The sequence below is a fragment of the Macaca fascicularis genome, chromosome 14, assembly GCF_037993035.2.
Source record: "Macaca fascicularis isolate 582-1 chromosome 14, T2T-MFA8v1.1".
Taxonomy (NCBI): Eukaryota; Metazoa; Chordata; class Mammalia; order Primates; family Cercopithecidae; genus Macaca; species Macaca fascicularis.
The window spans coordinates 7,128,912-7,152,205 of NC_088388.1; the positions used below are offsets into that span (position 1 = coordinate 7,128,912).

The window sequence follows — 23,294 nt, forward strand, 5'->3', positions numbered from 1 at the left end:
CACATGTAAATGCCACTAGCTCAAGAACTTGGGAGAACTTTGGCCCTAGTCAACTTCAAAAATCCTTGCCCTCAAAGACAAATAGATTGAAAAATTCAACTATCTTGGTATCCAAGTGGGAAGAAATAAAAAGAAGGTAAGAAAATTCCCTTCTGCCCCCTTCCCCGCTCCTGTGCAAGGGTCCTTGGAAGACTGGCACTCGGAAAGCCATCTCCTCCTGTAGGTGTCCACAGCTCGTCTTGCCTTTTCAGCCCGAGTAACTACAGTCCTTTTGGCCCTGACATTACTGGCAACCACTGGTCAGCAACCTCAGCTCCTTTGGGCCAAGGTCATAGTGCTGGTCCTCTCTGGGGGAGGGGCTGCCTCTGCATGACACATTTGGGCATGTGGGATGGGCAGGGTAGGGCTTTCTGCCAGGCCACAAAAGTGAAGATGACAAAAATGTGAACCTGCTTAACTGGAAGCTCAAGTACACTGCTGCACTCACTGGCTGCCTCAGGCCACTGCCTCCCCTCTAGTTAACATTCCTTAGGAGAGATCCTACTCACCTAATTTCTCTCCTCAAATAGCCCAGTCGTGGTTCCTCTCTTTGTAGGGCCCCAGAGTATAAAAGGACCTTAGGAATTTACAGATTCCAAGTGGAATAATATTTAGTAATACAAAAAACAATGCTACAAACTCTAACAAAGAAAATACTAAAAATTAACCAAAGAAAAAACATACCAAACCAAACAAAAATAATCTCCTAGGTCAGAGAAACCATGTGAACACTAATGCAAAGGCAAAAGTATATCAATCCCCCACATTTGACGCCTCTTTTCTGTCACAGTGCAAATCTGATAAGGTTCCTTTACCTGGGCTTTCTCCGAGTTGTCCTCCTGGTAGCACTTTGGACATTCCCAGCAATTTGGCAATTCTTCATTAAGCAACCCCTCTCCATCCATCTATAGGAAGACAGAGATGTTTTTAAAAGCCCATCTCTCAAGCTTCCTTTATCAAACAATAACACAGTTGGGAAGAGTTACTCACTAATCAATAACATTGGTCCATAAAGGGAGAAAAACTGTGAGCAATCGAGCCCCAAATAGCCAATGGTGCTGAACCTGATCTTGACAGTGGGGCACAGGTTCTGATAGCTTGGGTTTAGGGACTAATGCTCTAGTATCTGTGACTCAGTGTTCTCCACCGTAAAATGTTGGCTGACATTACTACCTTCACTTTCCCTCAGGAACTAACACACACAGAGATACAACATTATAATTGCCAGGGATACAACAAAACCCACCTTATAGGGTTGTGGTGAAGATTAAATTATTCATTGTGTAAAGAATTTAACAAAGTACTTGGCATACGGCAAACCCTCTGTATTAGCCATTATCATCATCATGGAATACGCTATTTCACCAATTCTATGGGTTTGAGGTATGTTAATAGATGTAATATGTAACATTTAAATCTTCACCAAGTTATAACTAATCGAACAAACTTTTAAGATTGTAAAGCTGGCTGGGCACGGTGGCTGACGCCTGTAATCCCAGCACTTTGGGAGGCCAAGGTGGGCGGATCACTTGATGCCAGGAGTTCAAGACCAACCTGGCCAACATGGTGAAACCCCATCTCCACTAATCACAAAACTAGATGGGCATGGTGGTACATGCCTGTAATCCCAGCTACTCAGGAGGTTGAGGCAGAATTGCTTGAACCCAGGAGATGGAGGCTGCAGTGAGCCAAAATCTCACCACTGTACTCCAGCCTGGGCAACAGAGTGAGACTCTCTCTCCAAAAAAAAAAAAAAAAAGATTGTAATGCCGTTGAAATATCCTAAGAATCAGGCCAGGCACAGTGGCTCACACCTATAATCCCAGCACTTTTGGAGGCCAAGGCAGGTGAATCACTTGAGGTTAGGAGTTTGAGACTGGCCTGGCGAACATGGTGAAACCCCATCTCTACTAAAAACACAAAAATTAGCTGGGCGCAGTGGCACGTGCCTGTAATCCCCACTACTAGGGACGCTGAGGCAGGAGAATCACTTGAACCTGGGAGAGATATCCTGCCACTGCACTTTAGCCTGGGCAACAGAACAAGGCTATGTCTCAAAAACAACAAAACAAAACAAAACAAAAACCCGGTTCTTCATTCAACATATGCTTAATGTCTCCATATACTGACCTATTAATGTTTCTGTTATAGATTTGCTGCTATATAGTATTCAAAAAAACCAAAAATCTATAAAAGGTATACTTTTCACATTTTAACCTTTCTGAAATTGGGCTGCTTCTCATGAATGACAGTGTCTTATTATCACTGTCAGGCAACAGTCATGATTTTAGCTGATACTTTCTGAGAAGGCCAAGGAAACAGTGATTCTCCACAAGGCTACACAATTCGGATCACCAGGGGAGCTTTTGGAACACAAGGCCCACTGCTGGACTCAATCTCTGAGGCTGAGATCTGAATTTATTACTTTTTATTACTTTTTTTTTTTTAAAGCTATTTAGCTCTGCACTGAGCCTGATACAGACTCAGCACTCATTAAATGTTACCTGATACTATTACCCTCACTCTCCCTTAGGAACTAATATCCAGAGGTACACTGAAGTATGTATCAGAGATGACTAAAGGCTTGAGGCACTGCAAAACACACCATGCAGTTCCATTATGGCCTGGGGACTCTACATACACTGTCCAGAAACCAGATTGTAAGCTCCATGAGGACAGGAACTGGGTGTGTTTTGTGTACTGTTCTATCCTCAGGGTCTAATGCAGTGCCTGACACATTGTATGTGTATGAATCAAGGGCTGATGTTAGACCACTGCATTATGTGGCCACAGAGGTGATGGCCTACAGTAGGGATGCTGGCACTCCCATGACAGGTGTCCCATTCTGTTGTGTCACTCACTCCATTAGCTGAGACTTAAGGAACCCCTTATAGCTCTCCTCACCTGGAGGCAGCCAGGATGAACAATCTCATTGCAGATACAGCATTCCATGAGTTTCTTCTCAAAGTCTTGTGTCTCTTCATTCTGATCCACCTCTCCACAGAGGGAACATGTGACTGAGTGAGGCAGTCTGGGCTACAAGAGGACAAAGATAGGATCCAAGAGAACTGACTCAGATCCTTATCATTTCAGTTTCCCTTAAACTGAAGATGGGAGATTTGGGTCCTATAATTCTCTAGTAAACACCTGGAAGCATGGAGGCAGGGTGGAGAGAAGGGAGGTTTTTGGTAGGAAAAATGACTGGGGAAGAGGAGGACTCAACCACCTGGGTACTAGAGACTAGTTTATTTTCAGTTGGCCTATCCTTGGCCTCCCCAGTCCTTTCTAATCTACTTGAAGAGGGGAAAGAAGGCAATGATTTGCCCTTCAAATGCTGGTCTCTTGTTTGGAATTAGGTAAAGCCAAAAGATTAAATTGGATTTTTAGTACTGGATACCTTCCATCTAAACCTGGGGTACAAAATAAAGCCAAAAAGAGAGTATAAACCTTTTCTTTCCAACTCTAAAGTCTCTTTAACTTTACACTATATGTATTTCAGTTCCTTTGGCACTGCCACTCCTCCCCCAAATTCTTTACCCAGCAGATCACTCACTGCCAAGCACTGTCGGAGGACACAGGACTGCTTCATGCGTCCAGGCCCCCCAAACTTCTTCATGTCTCTGCAGTAGTGGCAAACACCACACTCTCCTTGCACACAGGCTTTGCATTTTCGACATCGCACTCGTCTCCGTCTGGCTCCTGACACAATTGGGGAGGCAGCAGCTGGCCTCACAGGTGTTAACCGTGGAGCTGGTTTCATAGTGTGAGGCTTTGTAATGGGGATGGTAGGAACCCGCACCTTTGGCCGAGTGGGGAATTTAAGCTGGAAAGAGAAAGCAGTGAGGTCAAATATATCAGGTTGCTTTAAGACTGGAGAGGGTAGAAGATTACATGGCAGCATACCTAGCCCGGGGGTTGGCCCACTATGGCCTACGGGCAGATCTGCCCACTGCTTGTTTCTAGAATAAATTTTATTAACACACAACTCATCTTGTGTATTATCAATGGCTGCTTTTTTTTTTTTTTGAGACAGAGTCTAGCTCTGTTGCCCAGACTGGAATATAGTGGCTTGATCTTGGCTCACTGCAAGTTCCGCCTCCCGAGTTCATGCCATTTTCCTGCCTCAGCCTCCCGAGTAGTTGGGACTACAGGCGCCTGCCACCACGCCAAGGAAATTTTTTTGTATTTTTAGTAGAGACGGGGTTTCACCATGTTAGCCAGGATGGTCTCGATCTCCTGACCTCGTGATCCGCCCGCCTTGGCCTCCCAGAGTGCTGGGATTACAGGCGTGAGCCACCACACCTGGCCAATCAATGGCTGCTTTCATGCTACCATGGTAGAACTGATAAATTGTGACTGTGTGGCGTACAAAACCTAAAATATTTACTATCTTGAGCTTTACAGAAAAATTTGCCAGCCCTTGTCCTAGCCCTTTGGCCTACTAATTCAGCTGCTTCCCTTTCATTTTGCAGAGCTGTTAAGATTCATCCCTCCCTGAGCTTTCTGTGTTAAGTGCCATGTACTGAAGTCACTCCAGGAGCCCTCCAATATTTCCTCATCCTGACTGCTCAGATTATACTCCTAAAGAAGACAGTAAACTACCTTAGGGTGAAACGAGTCTTGCTCATTTCTTTAGTACTCCAAATCTAAGCATACAACCTGGTACATAGCAGACACTCCAATAATATTTAAGTGTGGAACACATTTCTTAGCATTCGTATTTACCCTGCTGGTGACCTTTTCAAGGACAAGGACCATGTTTCCTACTACTTTAATTTCTTACCATATCTTAAACACTTTTCTGACACAAAATACTCAAAAACCAGAAATGACTGAATTGTTTTAAGGCAGTCCCCTGTGGCCAAGCAGAGGCCAAGTGGGACTCCTCCCCCTAGTGACGAGGAGGTGATTCTTTAAATATATTGTTCAACTCCATACCTTTATATTCTGCCTAAACACCCCTGGAATGTGATGGCTTTGCAAGTTTCAGCTACAGAACAACAAACAGAAGCCTAATTTATTTGCCAAATTCATGGCCAGGATCAGAATGCTATCATTTATTTAATATGTAACCTTGATAGAGGACAGTATGGGCAAAAAAAATTATACAGGATCTAAACTGAAGAGGCATGAAAATTCATAATTGACAGTTTATTAGCTGACAGTAATTCCTTTCTTATTCTTTTTTTTTTTTTGAGACAGAGTTTCGCTCTTGTCGCCCAGCCTGAAGTGCAATGGCGCGATCTCGGCTCACTACAACCTCTGCCTCCCGGGTTCAAGCGATTCTCCTGTCTCAGCCTCCCGAGTAGCTGGGATTATAGGCATGTCCCACCACGCTTGGCTAATTTTGTATTTTTAGTAGAGACAGGGTTTCTTCCTGTTGGTCAGGCTGGTCTCAACTTCCCGACCTCAGGTAATCCGACTGCTTTGGCCTCCCAAAGTGTTGGGATTACAGGCGTGAGCCACCATGCCTGGCCCCTTTATTCTCTTTTCAATTCCATACTGCAAAGTCCAGGTTAAGGGGATTTTTGAGAGAATGATCTCACTACATCAAAGAAAACCTGTGCTCCTTTTAGATATCTATGTAATTATTTTAACTGGCTTTCAATCATATCTGTGAAGATAACTGAGTAACTGGTCACAAGGACAGAAGCGGATGCATTTTGATGAACAAATGCACAATTTGGCATCTGAATCTGGAGGGAGGCCTCCCAGTTTGATAGTTCCGTTGAGAGTCACCTCCAAAGATAGCCAATTACCCTGACTTACAAGTCAAAACAGAACTGCGTAATGATTTTCTGTCAGTTTGTATTAATGCACCAAAAGCCATCTGCCTCTAGTTGTTCTTTTTTTCCCCAGAATGGTAATCATCAACTAACGAAAGGCTTAAGCAGCCTAAAAAATCAAACAACATAGTTTCTTACCTTATCCCTTTTTGGCCACTGTACTATAGGAACTCCAGTGAGGGCTAACTTGGGATCGCTGTTGGCAAGCTCTTCCAGCAAAATCTAAGGGTAGGAGGGGAAAGAAGGAAAAATCAGGGCAGGGTGAACAAAGAGCCAACCACCCTGAACAGCATCCAGACTCTGCCTCAGTACCCTTGAGTAGCAAGGGAGGCAGGGTGGCAACTGTCTGTATTTGCCCTTCGTACAGAGACTCACTGGAAAACAAATAAATCAAAGGTGAAGGAGAAAACTCAAACTTAGGCTGCTGCAGTATTATGAAAACTTTGAGGCTGGGCACAGTGGCTCATGCCTGTAAGAGGTGGGAAGATCACTTGAGCCAGGAGTTTGAGACCAGCCTGGGAAACAGAGCAAGACCCATCTCTACAGGGGGCGGGTGGTGGTGGTGGGGGAGCAGAAAGGACTTCAAACTCACCTTTGCTCCCAATCCCTTACTTGTGTACTCATTATACTAACACACTGAAACAACTAACTTACTGTGGCGACAAGTGTTACTTCTCATACAGCTTCTCATACATATGACAGTAAAACTTTATTATTGCTTCTTCACTTTTTACACCAGTTAGTGAATATTATCAGGTAATTAAGTATTGCCTTCATTTCTCATATGTGAGCCAAGTGGCATAAAAATGATTGGCTAATACAGAATTAATGAGATGAACGGTACAGCCTAATGTGCTGATTTAACCCAGGGCTCTTTTCTTCTAAGGCTGATTACAGAAATCTCAATCTCAAATCTCTCTCTCTCTCTCTCACACACACACCCACAGAGTCTGTTATTTGCCTTTATTCCTTTAAATGGGGAAAGGAACAATCTTAGGGGCAACAGTTCTCATGGCATTACCAATAAAATTTAAATGACTTATGAACAATGATACAGTGAGAAAATGCCACTTAAGTGAATCACACTGGTTGACTGTTACTTTGGAACAAATTTTTTTTTTTTTTAGATGGAGTCTCACTCTGTTGCTCAGGCTGGAGTGCAGTGGTGCTATCTCGTTCACTGCAACCTCTGCCTCCCTGGTTCAAACGATTCTGCTGCTTCAGCCTTCTGAGTAGCTGGGATTACAGGCACCTGCCACCATACCCGGCTAATTTTTGTAGTTTTAGTAGAGACGGAGTTTCACCATGTTGGCCAGGCTGGTCTCGAACTCCTGACCTCAGGTGATCCGCTTGCCTCGGCCTCTCAAAGTGCTGGGGTTACAGGCGTGAGCCACCACAACTGGCCAAATCTTTTTGTTTTAGACAGAAATTCCTGAAGCCCAAATCTTCTAGTATAATGAAATCCTTCTTCTTCTGACCTTATGAGCCCTAAAGCAACACCAACAGCAAAATAACTCAAATCTGGGAGACAAGTTACATGATTCCTTTTCTGGCTACCCTAGGTATGTACAGGACGGTAACTGTTTCAGCAAATACTAAACTCTGATCCTGGACAGGTTAGCAAGTCTGGGCCATTGCTAATAATTGTTCTCATAATCCTGTGTGCTCTACCCCAGAGACCAGGACTGTTATGTATTTTCATTCTTAACTTAAGGTTCCTGCTCCAAATCCCAAAGTTGGGACTCAGAAAGACCCTTTATCTCATAGCCAAGAAGCTCCTCTACTAAGATCCCCTTTTGCCAAGTCTCCAGATGCCTCTCACCTTCCCCCAAACTCATTTCATTTGCGGACGTTTTATTTACTTCAAGTTGCTATGGCATCCTTTTCTGTTAGTACCATACAGCGTGGGGGTGAAGAGGCGGGGTCTGGTGCCACGTGGGACAAGGCTCTGGTATGGGCTCCTAATCTCCCTAGGGTGAAAAATTCAGGTCCATTCAAAATGTGTGCTAGGGAGTGCATGGCTCCCCTCCCCCACTTCGCACTGCCGAAGAGTAGGACTCTGCCCATTTCCTCTGCTGAAGTGAACTGAGCTGTCCACAAATGGGGACTTTCCACTTTCAGCAAAACAGACTGCACAGTAAGATCTGCGATTGTTTAAGAGTAGAAAGGGAACTTAACTGTTCACCAAAAGCAGTCTAATTCTACCTGCAAGATTTCTGTGGGGAGTAGGGAAGGGTAGGCAGAAAACTGTGTCGGTGTGTGTGTGGGGGGCGGCAGCTGTTCACACATACAGGACTCAGTTACTGGGGTATGTGTGGGTGTGGAGGGAAATGCAGATTTCCTTCCAAGCCTTATTTTGCTGGGGCCATTCAACCAAGCACGCCCTGCTTTCATCAAAAAAGGCAGACTCCAGCTGAGGCCCTACAAGAAACCATATAAAGAAGCCACCACCCTTCACTAGAGGGGGTTTGGGATAGGAGAGCGGGGGTGGAGTGCGGGAAAGGCTGACGCCTATCTCGGCTCCAGGCATTCGGGAGAACATTTAAACACAGGCCCACACCCTACAGATCACAGGAAGGGAAAGAGAACAGAAGGTGCCTGGGCAGAGAGGGAAAGGATTCTCAAAAGCCAAGCAACCCAATTCAAAAGCACATCCCACCAGGTGAGGGAACAAGTGCAATGACGGCTCAGGCAAGTAACAGCATTGTCCTGGACTCGCCCGGCAGGCAGCAGGCAGTTTCTTCTGCCTCTTCACTGAGACAAAAGTCCCTATAGTTACACGCACCCCAAACCAGAAAGGGTTTGCCGATCGACCGCCTGACCTTTCGTTTCCCGTCGCTCTGGAGCTGCCGAGGCTCTTGGTGAAGTTTCCCCAGCGTCTTTGTTTTGTTTTCTGTATTGGAAGTTCTCCTGAAGGAGTTAGATATTCTGCCTCTAGGAAAATCCGGATTTACTTGAATATTCTGGAATCTCCCAGAGCACATAGGGCAGGGCAGTCCAGCTCTGCCCCTTCAGACTACCCAGAGAGAGCAGCGTGCAACGCTCTGGGTTCCTTCTCGAGCCCTTCAGCTCAGCCGCGGCTTCCTGTGCCTGCGAACAATGCTGCTGCGTCACCCACATGCAGCTCCCAGAAATGCTTTGCAACGGAAGATGGCAGGAGGGGGAGCCGAGCGAGAGTGAGCGAGCCAGGCAGAGGGCCCAGCCGTTCTGCTGCAGAGCCGGGAGGGGGTGTGTTCAGCAACTGCTTTCTTCCTCGCGATTGGAAGAGGCCCTGCCAGGGAGGGGAGCTCAGCCACAGCCCCCGCCCTGTCTCCCTCCCACTACCACTGCAATAGGAGAACCTAGGGCCAGCCCCCTGAGGGCTCCCGGTGGCAGACTTCTGAAGGCGCCAGCAAAAGGGAAGGCTTTAACTCATTCTGCAGGCTACACTAGGCACCTTGGCCCACATTTGTCCTTGTCTCAGTCTACACCCTTCCCCTCAGGGTCACCTCTCACTGTTACTGCCAGAGCTCTCTGGCTGACTGCACACACACTTATCTCTCCCCTCTCAGCAAGTACAGGGGGGTCGCCCAAAGTTCCGCTTCTCTGGATGAACTAGGCACGGGAGCTGAGTTCCTGGAGTTATCTTCTCCTGCGCACTGCCTGCTTCACCTGCCCTCGCTGACTTGCTCCCAGCCCACAATCCAGAATCTGCCTACGTGTTCCAAAAAACCTTCAGAAATGGCCCATGTCAGCCAATATTGAGATATTCAATAAAATATGGCTAACATCAACTACATCTAAAACAGATGCCTGCTTCTGATTTTGACAAGGACTCCACCCCCACACTACAGTACTAGAAATGTCCGTGCAGCAATCCTGCAGCGGTTCCACCGGGAACAAGTCAAACAACTGAGGCACAACCTAAGGGCAACATACTTTGCCCTCCTGTCTCTAAACAAGGTGCAGGAAACCAGGGAACACACTTTCTCCCAACTCTGGCAGTCTCCTCTGCCTATAAGATTATCCTCGGCCAGGCGCGGTGGCTCAAGCCTGTAATCCCAGCACTTTGGGAGGCCGAGACGGGCGGATCACGAGTTCAGGAGATCGAGACCATCCTGGCTAACACGGTGAAACCCTGTCTCTACTAAAAAAATACAAAAAAAATTAGCCGGGCGAGGTGGCGGGCGCCTGTACTCCCAGCTACTCGGGAGGCTGAGGCAGGAGAATTGCGTGAACCCGGGAGGCGGGGCTTGCAGTGAGCTGAGATCCGGCCACTGCACTCCAGCCTGGGCAACAGAGCTAGACTCCGTCTCAAAAAAAAAAAAAAAAAAAAAAGATTATCCTCTTGGATTTCCGTTTCTATTCAAGTCTGTTTGCCTGTCTCATTCTTGATATTCCCTAGATGAAGCAGCCAGTCCTGCATCCTGTCAAGACACCTCACTACCTTCTTACAGCCACTCAGACTGACAGGTATTGCTCACGCCTCTACACACCGAACCCTGATTCCTGGATCCCCAGCTGGGATGAAGCTCAGACTGAACACACACTCCCTTCAGTCTACAGGAGGAAGAGAGGGTGCACACTCTGGTTGAGTTTCTAGGGATCCACAGTGTACCAAACATCAGCATGGGAGAACCTCAATAGGAATCAAATACTTAGCAGAAACAGTTTGGGTCTGAATTTATGTGATTTTTAGACTTTTACAAAGGTAACTTGCCTTTTTTTGCAGATGCTTTGATTTAAACATCTAGCTCTTAAGCATTCTTACTTATTTCCAGGACAGTTGTTTCAGTGAGTTTCTGGTACAGATTTAGTGGCTAACTAGGCTTTCTAAAGTCTGGGGCTTTGCTACCAAGGGCTTCATATGTTATTTTCATCGTAGTTTACCAGAGGAAGGAGAGACTTTTGTGCTCTCGGCTGAGCTCCTCCTGGAAATGCTTATATGAACATCCTAACCCTAAACCTCTCCCTGGCACTGTATCTTAAGACTCAAGACCCAGTGCAATCGGCTTATTTTGTTTGAAAAGCTTTCCTTAACAGTGATCTAGCTATTGAGAGGTCTTCTTGGAAAATGCTTATTTTGATCTTCAGTGCTATTTATATTACAGAGATGATAAAGTATGAATACTTAAGAGAAAACATATTACTTTAAAACAAACATAAGTTCAAGCTGCAGCAAGTACAAATTCTAGAGACCACCAGGAAAGGACAAAAATCAGATAGGGCACTAGGAAACTCACTCCCATTAAGTTTCCAAATCACAAATTAAACCAGGCCTAACTTTTCCCCCTCCTGCTAATTCAGAATAAAAGATAAGCAAAAAAGATAAGAATTACTAAGACCATGACATTACATAATACAAGAATATAAGGAAAATATTTAAAATAATTATATGTGCTTTAACCATATAAGACTCCTAACTGAGTTATACTACCTAAAACTTTCTATTCAGTAAGAATGTACGAATTTTTACAAATATCTTATTACTAAATATTGCAAATAAAGTTTTATTTGTATGTTTGGCCTTTTTTCTTTTTTATACAGGGTCTCGCTTTGTTGCCCAGGCTAAAGTGCAGTGGTACGATGACAGCTTACTACAGCCTAGACCTCAGCCCCCTGAGTAGCTGGGACTATTAGGTGCACACTACCATGCTCGGCTAATTTCTTGATTTTTTAAAGATGGAGTCTTACTATGTTGCCCAGGCTGGTCTTGAACTCCTGGCCTCAAGTGATCCTCCTGCCTCAGCCTCCCAAAGTGCTGGGATTATAGGCATGAGCTACCACATCTGGCCTAGGTTGCTTTTTTTTTTTTTTTTTTTTTTTTTGAGGCAGAGTCTCGCTCTGTAGCCCGGGCTGGAGTGCAGTGGCCGGATCTCAGCTCACTGCAAGCTCCGCCTCCCAGGTTTACGCCATTCTCCTGCCTCAGCCTCCCGAGTAGCTGGGACTACAGGCGCCCGCCACCTCGCCCGGCTAGTTTTTTGTATTTTTTAGTAGAGACGGGGTTTCACGGTGTTCGCCAGGATGGTCTCCATCTCCTGACCTCGTGATCCACCCGTCTCGGCCTCCCAAAGTGCTGGGATTACAGGCTTGAGCCACCGCGCCCGGCCCGGTTGCTTTTTTTAAAAAACAAAAAAACACACATCTGTAAGCCTGGACCCAGGACAAAAAAAAAAAAAAAAGGCTGACTTGGTTGGGTAAGGTGGCTCATTCATGCAATCCCAGCACTTTGGGAGGGTGAAGCAGGAGGATTGCTCAAGGCAAGGAGTTTAAGATTCAAGACCAGACTGGTCAATACAGCAAAACCTCATCGCTAATAATAATAATAAAGAAAAATTTAAAAACATTTAAAAATCTGGCTTAATGGAATAAGAGCTAACTATACTGGGTCTTCTACTAGTTCTTTTATTAGTGTCAGAATAACCCTCAAATTATCAGCTGAAGATAATTCCTAATTAGTATTTCTGGAGTTATCTGCAACCATAACTGTTTCTGCTTCAATCTCATCATACTCCTGGGATGGGGCCTAATATAAATTTTTAGATCATAGTTCCAAAATAAAATGTTAAGATTCTTAGATAAGAGTATCAGTAGCCTATTACATCACAAATAACAATTTTCTAATTTATAAATTGAGAGCTTTTACCATTTATATAATGTTGTAGTAATAAATTTATATCCTATAACAGGAAAGTTTATTAGCTGATGAATTAAGAAGACTGGAACATCTATTTTCCTCAGGAAAGACTCTGCCACTCTCACTCATTTGCTCTGTGCCCTGTGTCATGCCAGGCACCTGCAAACCTGGACTGCACTTATTTCCTATTACTTAGCTCACTTTTATATCTGCTTTGCCACTGAACTCCAAGGCCCTTGAGGACTAGGACCATGGCATGTCTGCATAGTTTCCTTAACACTCAATCTGATTCCTGACACAGAGTAGGCAGGCATTATTCAGAGCAGTGGAATAAGTGAACTTCATATATTTGTAACATCTAATTTTTTTCTGGCTGTAATAATGCACTGCTTATTAAGTATTTTACTAATCTTGTTAATTTTAACAATAATCTCACAGAGATATTTTATAGAGGAGAAAATAGGTTTTCATAAGTTTAGTAACTTACCCAAAGCTCACAAAGTATGATTGGCAGGCTTATCAAAATGTTTAGAGAAAACAGGAAGGTAGAAAAGTATTCAACAACACCGAATTTGCTTTATTAAGTGAGCTGGGCAGCCATATATTGTTATATTGAAAACTTCTTTTATATAGGCACCTATGTTAAGAATTCCTTTATCACCAAAATAAATACCAACAAAAACAACAATCTGATTAAAAACTCAAATTCTGGCTGGGCGTGGTGGCTCACGCCTGTAATTCTAGCACTCTGGGAGGCCTAGACAGGCGGATCACTTGAGGTCAGGACTCAAGACCAGCCTGGCCAACATGGTGAAACCCCATCTCTACTGAAAATACAAAAATTAGCCAGGCGTTGTGGCACACACCTATAATCCCAGCTACTCTGGAGGTTGAGGCAGGAGAATCACTTGAACCCGAGAGGCCAAGGCTGCAGTGAGCCTAGATCACGCCACTGCACTTTGGTCTGGGTGACAGAGCAAGACTTCACCTCAAAAAAAAACAAAACAAAACAAAACTCACAAAAATAAAGAAACCTCAAATTCTTCCAGATAACTACTACCACCCTACTATGCCCTGCTATCAGCAGGTTGGGATGTACCCTTCTAGATTCCTCTGCAATGCACAAACACGCATACGCTTTTTCTTACATTAATGGGACCGTAGTATACATACTGTTCCATGTCCTACTTTTTTATTCAACATATATCAATAACACAACTTATCAATTTTAGAAATGTTAAGAATAGCCGGGCGCGGTGGCTCAAGCCTGTAATCCCAGCACTTTGGGAGGCCGAGACGGGCGGATCACGGGGTCAGGAGATCGAGACCATCCTGGTGAACATGGTGAAACCCCGTCTCTACTAAAAAATACAAAAAAAACTAGTCGGGCGAGGTGGAGGGCGCCTGTAGTCCCAGCTACTCGGGAGGCTGAGGCAGGAGAATGGCGTAAACCCGGGAGGCGGAGCTTGCAGTGAGCTGAGATCCGGCCACTGCACTCCAGCCTGGGCGACAGAGCCAGACTCCATCTCAAAAAAAAAAAAAAAAAAAAAAGAAACGTTAAGAATATCTTGGCCAGGCTCAGTGGCTCACGCCTATAATCCCAGAACTTTGAGAGGCCAAGGTAGGTGGATCACAAGGTCCGGAGTTCAAGACCAGCCTGGCCAATATGGTGAAACCCTGTTTCTACTAAAAATACAAAAATTAGCTGGGCATGGTGGCACGTGCCTGTAGTCCTAGCTACTCAGGAGGCTGAGGCAGGAGAATCGCTTGAACCCAGGAGGCAGAGGCTGCGGTGAGCTGAGATTGCGCCATTGCACTCCAGCCTGGGCAAAATGAATGAAACCCAGTCTCAAAAAAAAAAAAAAAAAAAGAAAAAGAAAAAGGCCGGGCACGGTGGCTTACGCCTGTAATCCCAGTACTTTGGGAGGCCGAGGCGGGCGGATCATGAGGTCAGAAGATCGAGACCATCCTGACTAACACGGTGAAACTCCGTCTCTACTAAAAATACAAAAATTAGCCAGGCGTGGTGGCAGGCGCCTACAGTCCCAGCTACTGGGGGACTGAGACAGGAGAACCGCGTGAATCTGGGAGGTGGAGCTTGCGGTGAGCCGAGTTTGCGCCACTGCACTCCAGCCTGGGCGACAGGGCGAGACACAGTCTCAATAAAAAACAAATAACAACAAAAAAACAAACAAATAAAAATTCTCATAGTAGGAGAACCCCATTCTACCTATGCACACTTTCAGGAGTCAACATTACCCACAACCCCTCTCAAACAGAACCTTATATACACGCTGATAGCTTTACCAGTAAGTCACCTTTTTTTTTTTTTTTTGAGACGGAGTCTTGCTCTGTCACCCAGACCCAGGCTGGAGTGCAGTGGCGCCATCTCGGCTCACTGAAAGCCCTGCCTACTCTCTTTATGAGACAAGGTCTCACTCTTTTGCCCAGGCTGGAGTGCAGTAGTGAGATCGCAGCTCACTGAAGCCTCAACTTGCCCAACTCAAGCGATCCTCCCACCTCCACACCTGGCTAATTTTGTATTTTTGTAGAGATGAGGTTTCGCCACATTGCCCAGGCTGGTCTCAAGTGATCTGCCTGCCTCTGCCACCTAAAGCACTGGGACAAGAAGTGTGAGCCACTGGGCCCTGCCTAAGTCAGTACTTTTTAATGTCCTGCTTTTTCACTTAATCCCCTTCCAACTCTATATTCTATGACTTGTTCTTCAACACTGTAGAACTTAACCTTTAAGAATCTTCAAAGCCCCCCCCCCCCTTTTTTTTTTTTTGAGACGAAGTCTCGCTCTGTCGCCTAGGCTGGAGTGCAGCGGCGCGATCTTGGCTCACTGCAAGCTCTGCCTCCTGGGTTCATGCCATTCTCCTGCCTCAGCCTCCCAAGTAGCTGGGACTACAGGCGCCCGCCACCACGCCTGGCTAATTTTTTTGTATTTTTAGTAGAGACGGGGTTTCACCGTGTTAGCCAGGATGATCTCGATCTCCTGACCTCGTGATCCGCCTGCCTCGGCCTCCCAAAGTGCTGGGATTATAGGCATGAGCCACCGCGCCCGGCCCAGAGCCCTTTTATCACAGCACTGAAATGCACTATTTTTTCCTTGGAATATTATGAATATCTCATCTACCACTTTTCCCCTCATCTCTTCTACTAATTATTTCTGAAAGCCAGATAAGTTACAACAGCAAACAATTCCTCTCTCTGCAGGAAGGGTAAACTGCATTAGCTTTGTCCCGCACTGAAGTGTAGCCATCAGTGCTATAAGCATCAAGTTTTCTAGCATGCAAAGTCCCCAGCTGTGGAGTGATTCAGTACCTACCCAATCTAATGCTTTTTTCTTTTGAGTGATGCTCAGATTCTCAAGGTATTCAAGCTCTAAGCTTGCTATATCTTTTCTGAGATTTAGCAAAACTGATCAAATATAGGAATAATTAATCTATCTGATCTTAAACTACACCTGCAGAGTTGGAATCTAAATCTGTTGTCTTCTGATGTCAGCTACATTTTGACTGTGGTTTTGGGTAAACGAGAAGGTGTGGATAAGTCTCCAGAGGGAGAATTCAAACACTGTCGGCCTGTGTAGTCATCTCACTGGCTATTTGTTCCTCATGCTCTGGCCTCTGCCACTATATCTTAGCCAGTGATGGCAGTCACGTTTTTTCAGTGGTCCCTGATTAACACAAGCAAGCTCTCTCCAGACACTTTTCATAACGCTAAGCCTCCTTTTTAGATGTTTCTTCTTAACTCATCTCTCTTCTTGCTAACTCTGCTTAATATTTAACCCAAATCTTTCTACTTTTTCCCTTGGTATACCACTGTACCACTCTGTCACCTTAAATCTCCTTATTTAGCTACTTTAACTAGTTAAACTACTCCAGTGTTTTTTTGTTGCTGTTGTTGTTGAGAAAGGGTTTCACTTCCATCACCCAGGCTGGAGCGCAATGGCGCAATCTCGACTCACTGCAACCTTCGCCTCCCGGGTTCAAGTGATTCTCCTGCCTCAGCCTCCTGAGTAGCTGGGACTACAGGTGAGCACCACTATGCCCAGCTGATTTATATATATGTATTTTTTCTAGAGATGGGGTTTCGACATGTTGGCCAGGATGGTCGCAAACTCCTGGGCTCAAGTGATCCGCCTACCTCAGCCTCCCAAAGTGCTGAGATTACAGGCGTGAGCTACCACGCTCAGCCTCCAATAGTTTGAGTGTGTGTATTTCTGCCACACTTGACCTTGTATAATTGATTAGTGGATTATAATATGGCTTTTTACAACTGAATTCAATGAGGTCAAATCTATCTACAGACATTCCCTAGGGCTGAAAAGACTTTTTTTATTTTTTTATTTTTTTTATTTATTTTATTTTTTTTTTTTTGAGACGGAGTCTCGCTCTGTCGCCCAGGCTGGAGTGCAGTGGCGCGATCTCGGCTCACTGCAAGCTCCGCCTCCCGGGTTCACGCCATTCTCCTGCCTCAGCCTCCCGAGTAGCTGGGACTACAGGCGCCCACAACCGCGCCCGGCTAATTTTTTGTATTTTAGTAGAGACGGGGTTTCACCGTGGTCTCGATCTCCTGACCTTGTGATCCGCCCGCCTCGGCCTCCCAAAGTGCTGGGATTACAGGCGTGAGCCACCGCGCCCAGCGAAAAGACTTTTTTTAAAATCATGAATTAGAAATACAGATACCCAGGCCAAAAGACTGTTAGAGGTGCAACCTTGTAAGTCTTTTTTCTTAGGGTCCCTAACAATTATGCAAGTTAAAAGTCTCAAAGGTCACAATTTAGGCCAGGCATGGTGGCTCACGCCTGTAATCCCAGCACTTTCGGAGGCTGAGCCGAGTGGATCGCCTGAGGTCAGGAATTTGAGATCAGCCTGACCAACATGGTGAAACCTCATCTCTACTAATAATATAAAAATTAGTTGGGCCACCGTGGTGGCACGCTCCTGTAGTCCCAGCTACTCAGGAGGCTGAGGCAGGAGAATTGCTTGAACCCAGGAGGTGGAGGCTGCAGTGAGCCGAGATCACGCCATTGCACTCCAGTCTGGGCGACAAGAGCAAAACTCTGTCTCCAAAAGAAAAAAAAAAAGTCACAATTTAAAGTTTCCCACATGCATCCATAATGGAATATAAGTCTTACCACAATGGAAATGAAGAATCTGAATGTCCTTTGTCCATTTAAGGGTATGAAGTGAGTCTGGGAAAGTATGGCTAAATTTGTTTTGTTGCACACATGAATCATTATAGAAGTAGGACCACACCTACCTGGAACGTTGTAATTTCCTCCCATAAATAAAAGCCATGATGGTATCAACTGCCTCTTCTTATAGCAAACATTATAAAACCAAACTACAACACCAACTGTCCAGTTTCTATCACTACTAAGGAGGACCAACTTTATCAGGTTTTCGCCCCTTTTAGGCCTCTGTTATTTTTTTACCTTTTCACTGACACATAAACAATATAAGATCTAATTAGAATGATTTTAAAAAGAATAAAAGATGAAGTCCTATCCTAGTCTTTGGAATTCTTTCCTGAGGTGGTCAGGAGAAGCTGAGGAGCACCTCATCTGGTTATGTGGTGGCCACAGAAAACCTGAATGAGGAATCAAGGATGGAAAAGACCTACTATGAGACATGTAGTCCATTTTCACTGAGGTCACAAAATTATTCTCTTTAAGGTTTTTTTTTTTTTTTTTTTTTGAGACTGAGTTTTGCTCTTGTTGCCCAGGCTGGAGTGCAATGATGTGATCTCGGCTCACAGAAACCTCCACCTTCAGAGTTGAAGAGATTCTGCCTCAGCCTCCCCGGTAGCTGGGATTACACGCACCCGCCACCACGCCGAGCTAATTGTTTTTTTTTCTTTTTAATTTGAGATGGAGTCTCATTCTGTCGGCTCACTGCAACCTCCACCCAAGCCGGATTCAAGCGATTCTCCTGCCTCAGCCTCCCAAGTAGCTGGGATTACAGGCGCCTACCACCATGCCTGGCTAGTTTTTGTATTTTTAGTAGAGATGGGGTTTTACCATCTTGGCCAGGCTGATCTTGAACCCCCGACCTTGTGATCCACCTGCCTCGGCCTCCCAAAGTGCTGGGATTACAGGTATGAGCCACCGCACCCGGCCCTGGGATGAATTATTTTAAAATGATGCTTTTCCCAATGGATTTGTCTTGATGCTAAATAAATGTGAATCTAAAGATGCTAAAGCTGCCGGGCGCGGTGGCTCAAGCCTGTAATCCCAGCACTTTGGGAGGCCGAGGCGGGCGGATCACGAGGTCAGGAGATCGAGACCATCCTGGCTAACACGGTGAAACCCCGTCTCTACTAAAAATACAAAAAAACTAGCTGGGCGCGGTGGCGGGCGCCTGTAGTCCCAGCTACTCGGGAGGCTGAGGCAGGAGAATGGCGTAAACCCGGGAGGCGGAGCTTGCAGTGAGCTGAGATCCGGCCACTGCACTCCAGCCTGGGTGACAGAGCAAGACTCCGTCTCAAAAAAAAAAAAAAAAAAAAAAAAAAAAAGATGCTAAAGCTACTCAACGTTAACCCAGCATAGAACAATTTCATTTCTCTCAATCTGCTTAGAATGAGATTCCTATCAGTCACTTTTGTCCTGCTTTTTATCTCAAGGTAACTTAAGTTTAATGTAACATTTCTTAAATATTTTCTTAGGGTCACCTTTATTTTTGGGGTCGGCCTGAAACCTATGTTTAAGACTAAATTTAAGTCTTCAATGAACACACAAATGTTAGTATTTTCAAAACAGGGACATAACCTCATTCTAGGAATGAAAACATTGAGCAGCAATAACAAACACATAGGCATATTAACTTCTCTCTGACTGTACCAGAGATCATCCAAAATTCCTATACTTTCTCCCACTGAATCTGGAAACTGACTGCCATAGCTGGATCAGTAGTTGTCATAAAACACATCAAATCCTTACCTTTACATCAGCAATGAGAGCATCTTCATCTTCTATCCCTGTGGGGACACATTTCTTGTGCAGTGGCAGAGACTCCAACTTATCTACAAGGCAGCGAAGGCCTTCAAGCTCAAAATGGGTCAGATGCACTTGCCTGTCCTTTCGGGGAGCACACTGGGGATCCCACACTTGTCCATTGTGGGATCCCCGGCTAGAGTCAGAAGATGAGTCCCCAGACAAAGTTTTCTTCAGACTTGGAAGACTTCGGCAGGTTTTGCCCAGTCCATCATAATCCAGGTTGACCCCATTCGCGACAGGACTAGTGAGGACAGAACGCCTGCTGCTCAAGCGTCGGGGTTCTCGATCCACTGCTTCCTCATCCGCATTCCCAGACTCCAACCCATTTAACTCCAAATCTACCAATATGAAGAAAAAATGCAGTAAGAACATTTCACTTTGCCATGTGATCAGCAAGAGAAATAGGTGGCATGACAGAGGCCTTGAGGCTATAAATGACAAAATCACCACATTTAAAAAAATGGTCTATCTTTATGCCAACCCATTTGTCCACTGTTGAAAATCACAGTTACAGGTAAAAACAGGATCCTGACCTAGGAGGACATCTAGGTAACAGTCAACTGGATTTTTTAAAGTTTGGGTAGGACCTAGTCTTTGAACTGTGTACTAGAAATCAGTTACTTATCAAAGTGGTTGTAAGTTAAAGTTAAAGCTTGAATCTGGGATTATAATTTCATTACCTTTTAAAAGAGAAGACAGTAAGAAGCACATATCTTTAAAAAATAGTTTTAGTCTGGGCAACATAATGAGACCCCATCTCTACATTAAAAAAATTAGCTGCATATAGTGATGCAAGCCTGTGGTCCCAGATACTAGGGAGGGTGAGGTGGGAAGACTGCTTGAGCCTGGGAAGTTGAGGCTGCAGTGAGCTGTGATCATACTACTGCACTCCAGCCTGGGCAAGAGAGTGAGACCCTGTCTCAAACAAACAAACAAACAAACAAACAAACAAACAAAACAACAAAAAAAATCAAACTTTTTTTTGGGGTCTAAAGTTTTGGTCTTAAAATTAAACTTTGGAGTTGAAATCCTAACAACATAAATAACAAAACAAAGTGACTATTTTTGAAAAGGAAGATTTTGATAGTCAAAACACAGTGATAATGTTCACTGGTCTTTTCTATTATAATTTAGAAAATACAAGAAGATGCAAAGCAGTAAATAAGTCATTCCTTATCCCTCCACCCTACGATAACAACTGAACAGTACAATATATTTTCTTTCCATGTTTTAACGGATGTGTATTATTAGATGTGGGTTTTTTTTTTTTTTTTTTTTTTTTTTTAATGTTGTGGTTTGTTTGTTTGGAGACAGGGTCTCACTCTGTTGCCCAGGCTGGAGTGCAGCGATGCAATCATGGCTCACTGCAACCTCAACTTCCTGGGCTCAAGCAATCCTCCCACATTAGCCTCCCAAAGAGCTGGGACCACAGACATGCGCCACCACGCTCAGCTAATTTTTTAAATTTTTGTAGAGACAGGTTCTGGTCATGTTGCCCAGGCTCGTCTCAACCTCCTGGGGTTAGGTGCGCCTTCCACCTTGGTTTCCTAAAGTGCTGAGATTACAGGCATGAGCCACCATGCCTGGTCTGTATGTGTTTTGTTGGTTACTTTTTGAGATAGGGGTGTCACTATGTTGCCTAAGCTGGTCTTGAACTCTTGGACTCAAGTGATCCTCCTGCCTCAGCCTCCCAAATAGCTGGGACTACAGGTGCACACCACAGTGCCTAGCTCTATTAGATTTATTTTTAAACAAGATTAAGGCCGGGCGCGGTGGCTCACGCCTGTAATCCCAGCACTTTGGGAGGCCGAGGCGGGTGGATCACAAGGTCAGGAGATCGAGACCACGGTGAAACCCTGTTTCTACTAAAAATACAAAAAATTAGCCGGGCGCGGTTGTGGGCGCCTGTAGTCCCAGCTACTCGGGAGGCTGAGGCAGGAGAATGGCGTGAACCCGGGAGGCGGAGCTTGCAGTGAGCCGAGATCGCGCCACTGCACTCCAGCCTGGGCGACAGAGCGAGACTCCGTCTCAAAAAAAAAAAAAAAAAAAAAAAACAAGATTAAGATCATGCTGTTTATACAATTCTGTATCCTGCTTTCATATATTGAGTGAACATTTTTTATTTTCTTATTTATTTATTTATTTTGAGACGGAGTCTCACTCTGTCACCCAGGCTGGAATGCACATGCACGATCTCGGCTCACTGCAACCTCCGCCTCCTGGGTTCAAGCGATTCTCCTGCCACAGCCTCCCGAGTACCTGGGACTACAAGCATGTGACACCACGCCCAGTTAATTTTTGTATTTTTTAGTAGAGACAGGTTTCACCATGTTGGCCTGGCTGGTCTCGAACTCCTGACCTCGTGATCTGTCCGCCTTGGCCTTCCAAAGTGCTGGGATTACAGGTGTGAGCCACCGCGCCCGGCCCATTTTTTATTTTCAACTGAGAATACAACCATGAGTAAAATTATGCAGTAAAAGTAAAATGCTAAAGCAAAAAGTATCTTGCTTGGATTAAAGATTGCGTAAGAACATGTGATCCCAGGATATTATGGTGTTGAGTCCTTACCAATTTCAGACATAGAAGGAGTCTAAAAATGTATAGTGAAACTACACTGTCATCTAATTAAAATATTTCTCTGATAGATGTTGGGGTAACCTGAAAGCACAGGGATTAAGAGCATAAACTGTAGAGTCTGACCAACGTAGTTTAAGCTGTGAAGCTGAACCAGGCTGGTCAGACTCTAAAAGCTGTGGCTTTGCCACTTACTAACTTTAAGAGAACCTTAATGTTCTCATTTGTAAAATGAGGCTAATAATACCTACCTCTCAGGTAATAATAAGAATTTAATAAATGTAAACTGCTTAGTATAGTGCCTAGAATATAACAGGTTATTTTGATGATGTAGTCCTAGTTTTTATTGTGCCAAAGACCATTCTTTTTTTTTTTTTTTTTTGAGAAGGAGTCTAGCTCTGTCACCCAGGCTGGAGTGCAGTGGCTGGATCTCAGCTCACTGCAAGCTCCGCCTCCCGGGTTTACGCCATTCTCCTGCCTCAGCCTCCCGAGTAGCTGGGACTACAGGCGCCTGCCACCTCGCCCGGCTAAGTTTTTGTATTTTTAGTAGAGACGGGGTTTCACTGTGTTACCCAGGATGGTCTCGATCTCCTGACCTCGTGATCCGCCCGTCTCGGCCTCCCAAAGTGCTGGGATTACAGGCTTGAGCCACCGCACCCGGCCTAAAGACCATTCTTTATACAATAAAACACATTAGACAACCAGGCCAGGTGTGGTGGCTCACACCTGTAATCCCAATGCTTTGGGAGGTGGAGGCAGGAGGACAGCTTGAGGCCAGGAGTTTGAGACCAGCCTGGGCAACACAGCAAAATCTCATCTCTACAGAAAGTAAGAATTAGCTGGGCGTAGTGGTGTGTGCTTGTAATCCTAGCTACTCAGGAGGGGGACTGCTTGAGCCCAGGAGTTTGAGGTTACGGTGAGCTATGATCATGCCACTGCAATTCAACTTGGATGACAGGGTAAGGCCCTGTCTCTAAAACAAAAACAAAAACAAAAAAGCATATTAGACAACTGATCATCTTTCTTTTTTTTTTTTTTTCGTGACAGGGTCTCACTCTGTCGCCCAGGTTCTGGAGTACAGTGGCATGATCTCGGTTCATAGCAGCCTCGACCTCCTGGGCTCCAGCGGATCCTCCCACCTCAGCCTCCTGAGCAGCTGGGACTCAAGCCACCATGCCTGGCCAATTTTCTGTAGTTTCTGTAGAGATGGGGTTTCACCATGTTGCCCAGGCTGGTCTAGAACTCCTGCGCTCAAGCCATTTGCCCACCTTGG

At 45.1% G+C, this 23,294-nt stretch overlaps 1 protein-coding gene across 13 annotated transcripts in view; it reads right to left on the bottom strand.

Annotated features, from left to right (window-relative positions):
• The window catches only part of KDM2A (lysine demethylase 2A), a 149,418-nt gene that overhangs the window by 8,795 nt on the left and 117,329 nt on the right, over positions 1-23,294 (bottom strand). For 10 of the 13 annotated variants that reach the window (XR_012423022.1, XM_074013106.1, XM_065527903.2 and 7 more), the window contains 5 exons: positions 19,391-19,785; positions 5,964-6,047; positions 3,593-3,862; positions 2,944-3,075; positions 855-944 (listed from right to left, as the gene is read on the bottom strand). Coding sequence is in view for 11 of the 13 variants with exons in the window: in XM_074013106.1 (XP_073869207.1) it covers positions 855-944; positions 2,944-3,075; positions 3,593-3,862; positions 5,964-6,047; positions 19,391-19,785 (971 nt within the window). In the remaining 2 variants the exon portion in view is untranslated. Of the gene's footprint in view, positions 1-854; positions 945-2,943; positions 3,076-3,592; positions 3,863-5,963; positions 6,048-8,647; positions 9,005-19,390; positions 19,786-23,294 lie in introns of those variants that run through there. The other 3 variants (XR_012423023.1, XM_045372202.3, XM_005577104.5) reach the window with 2 other exon arrangements.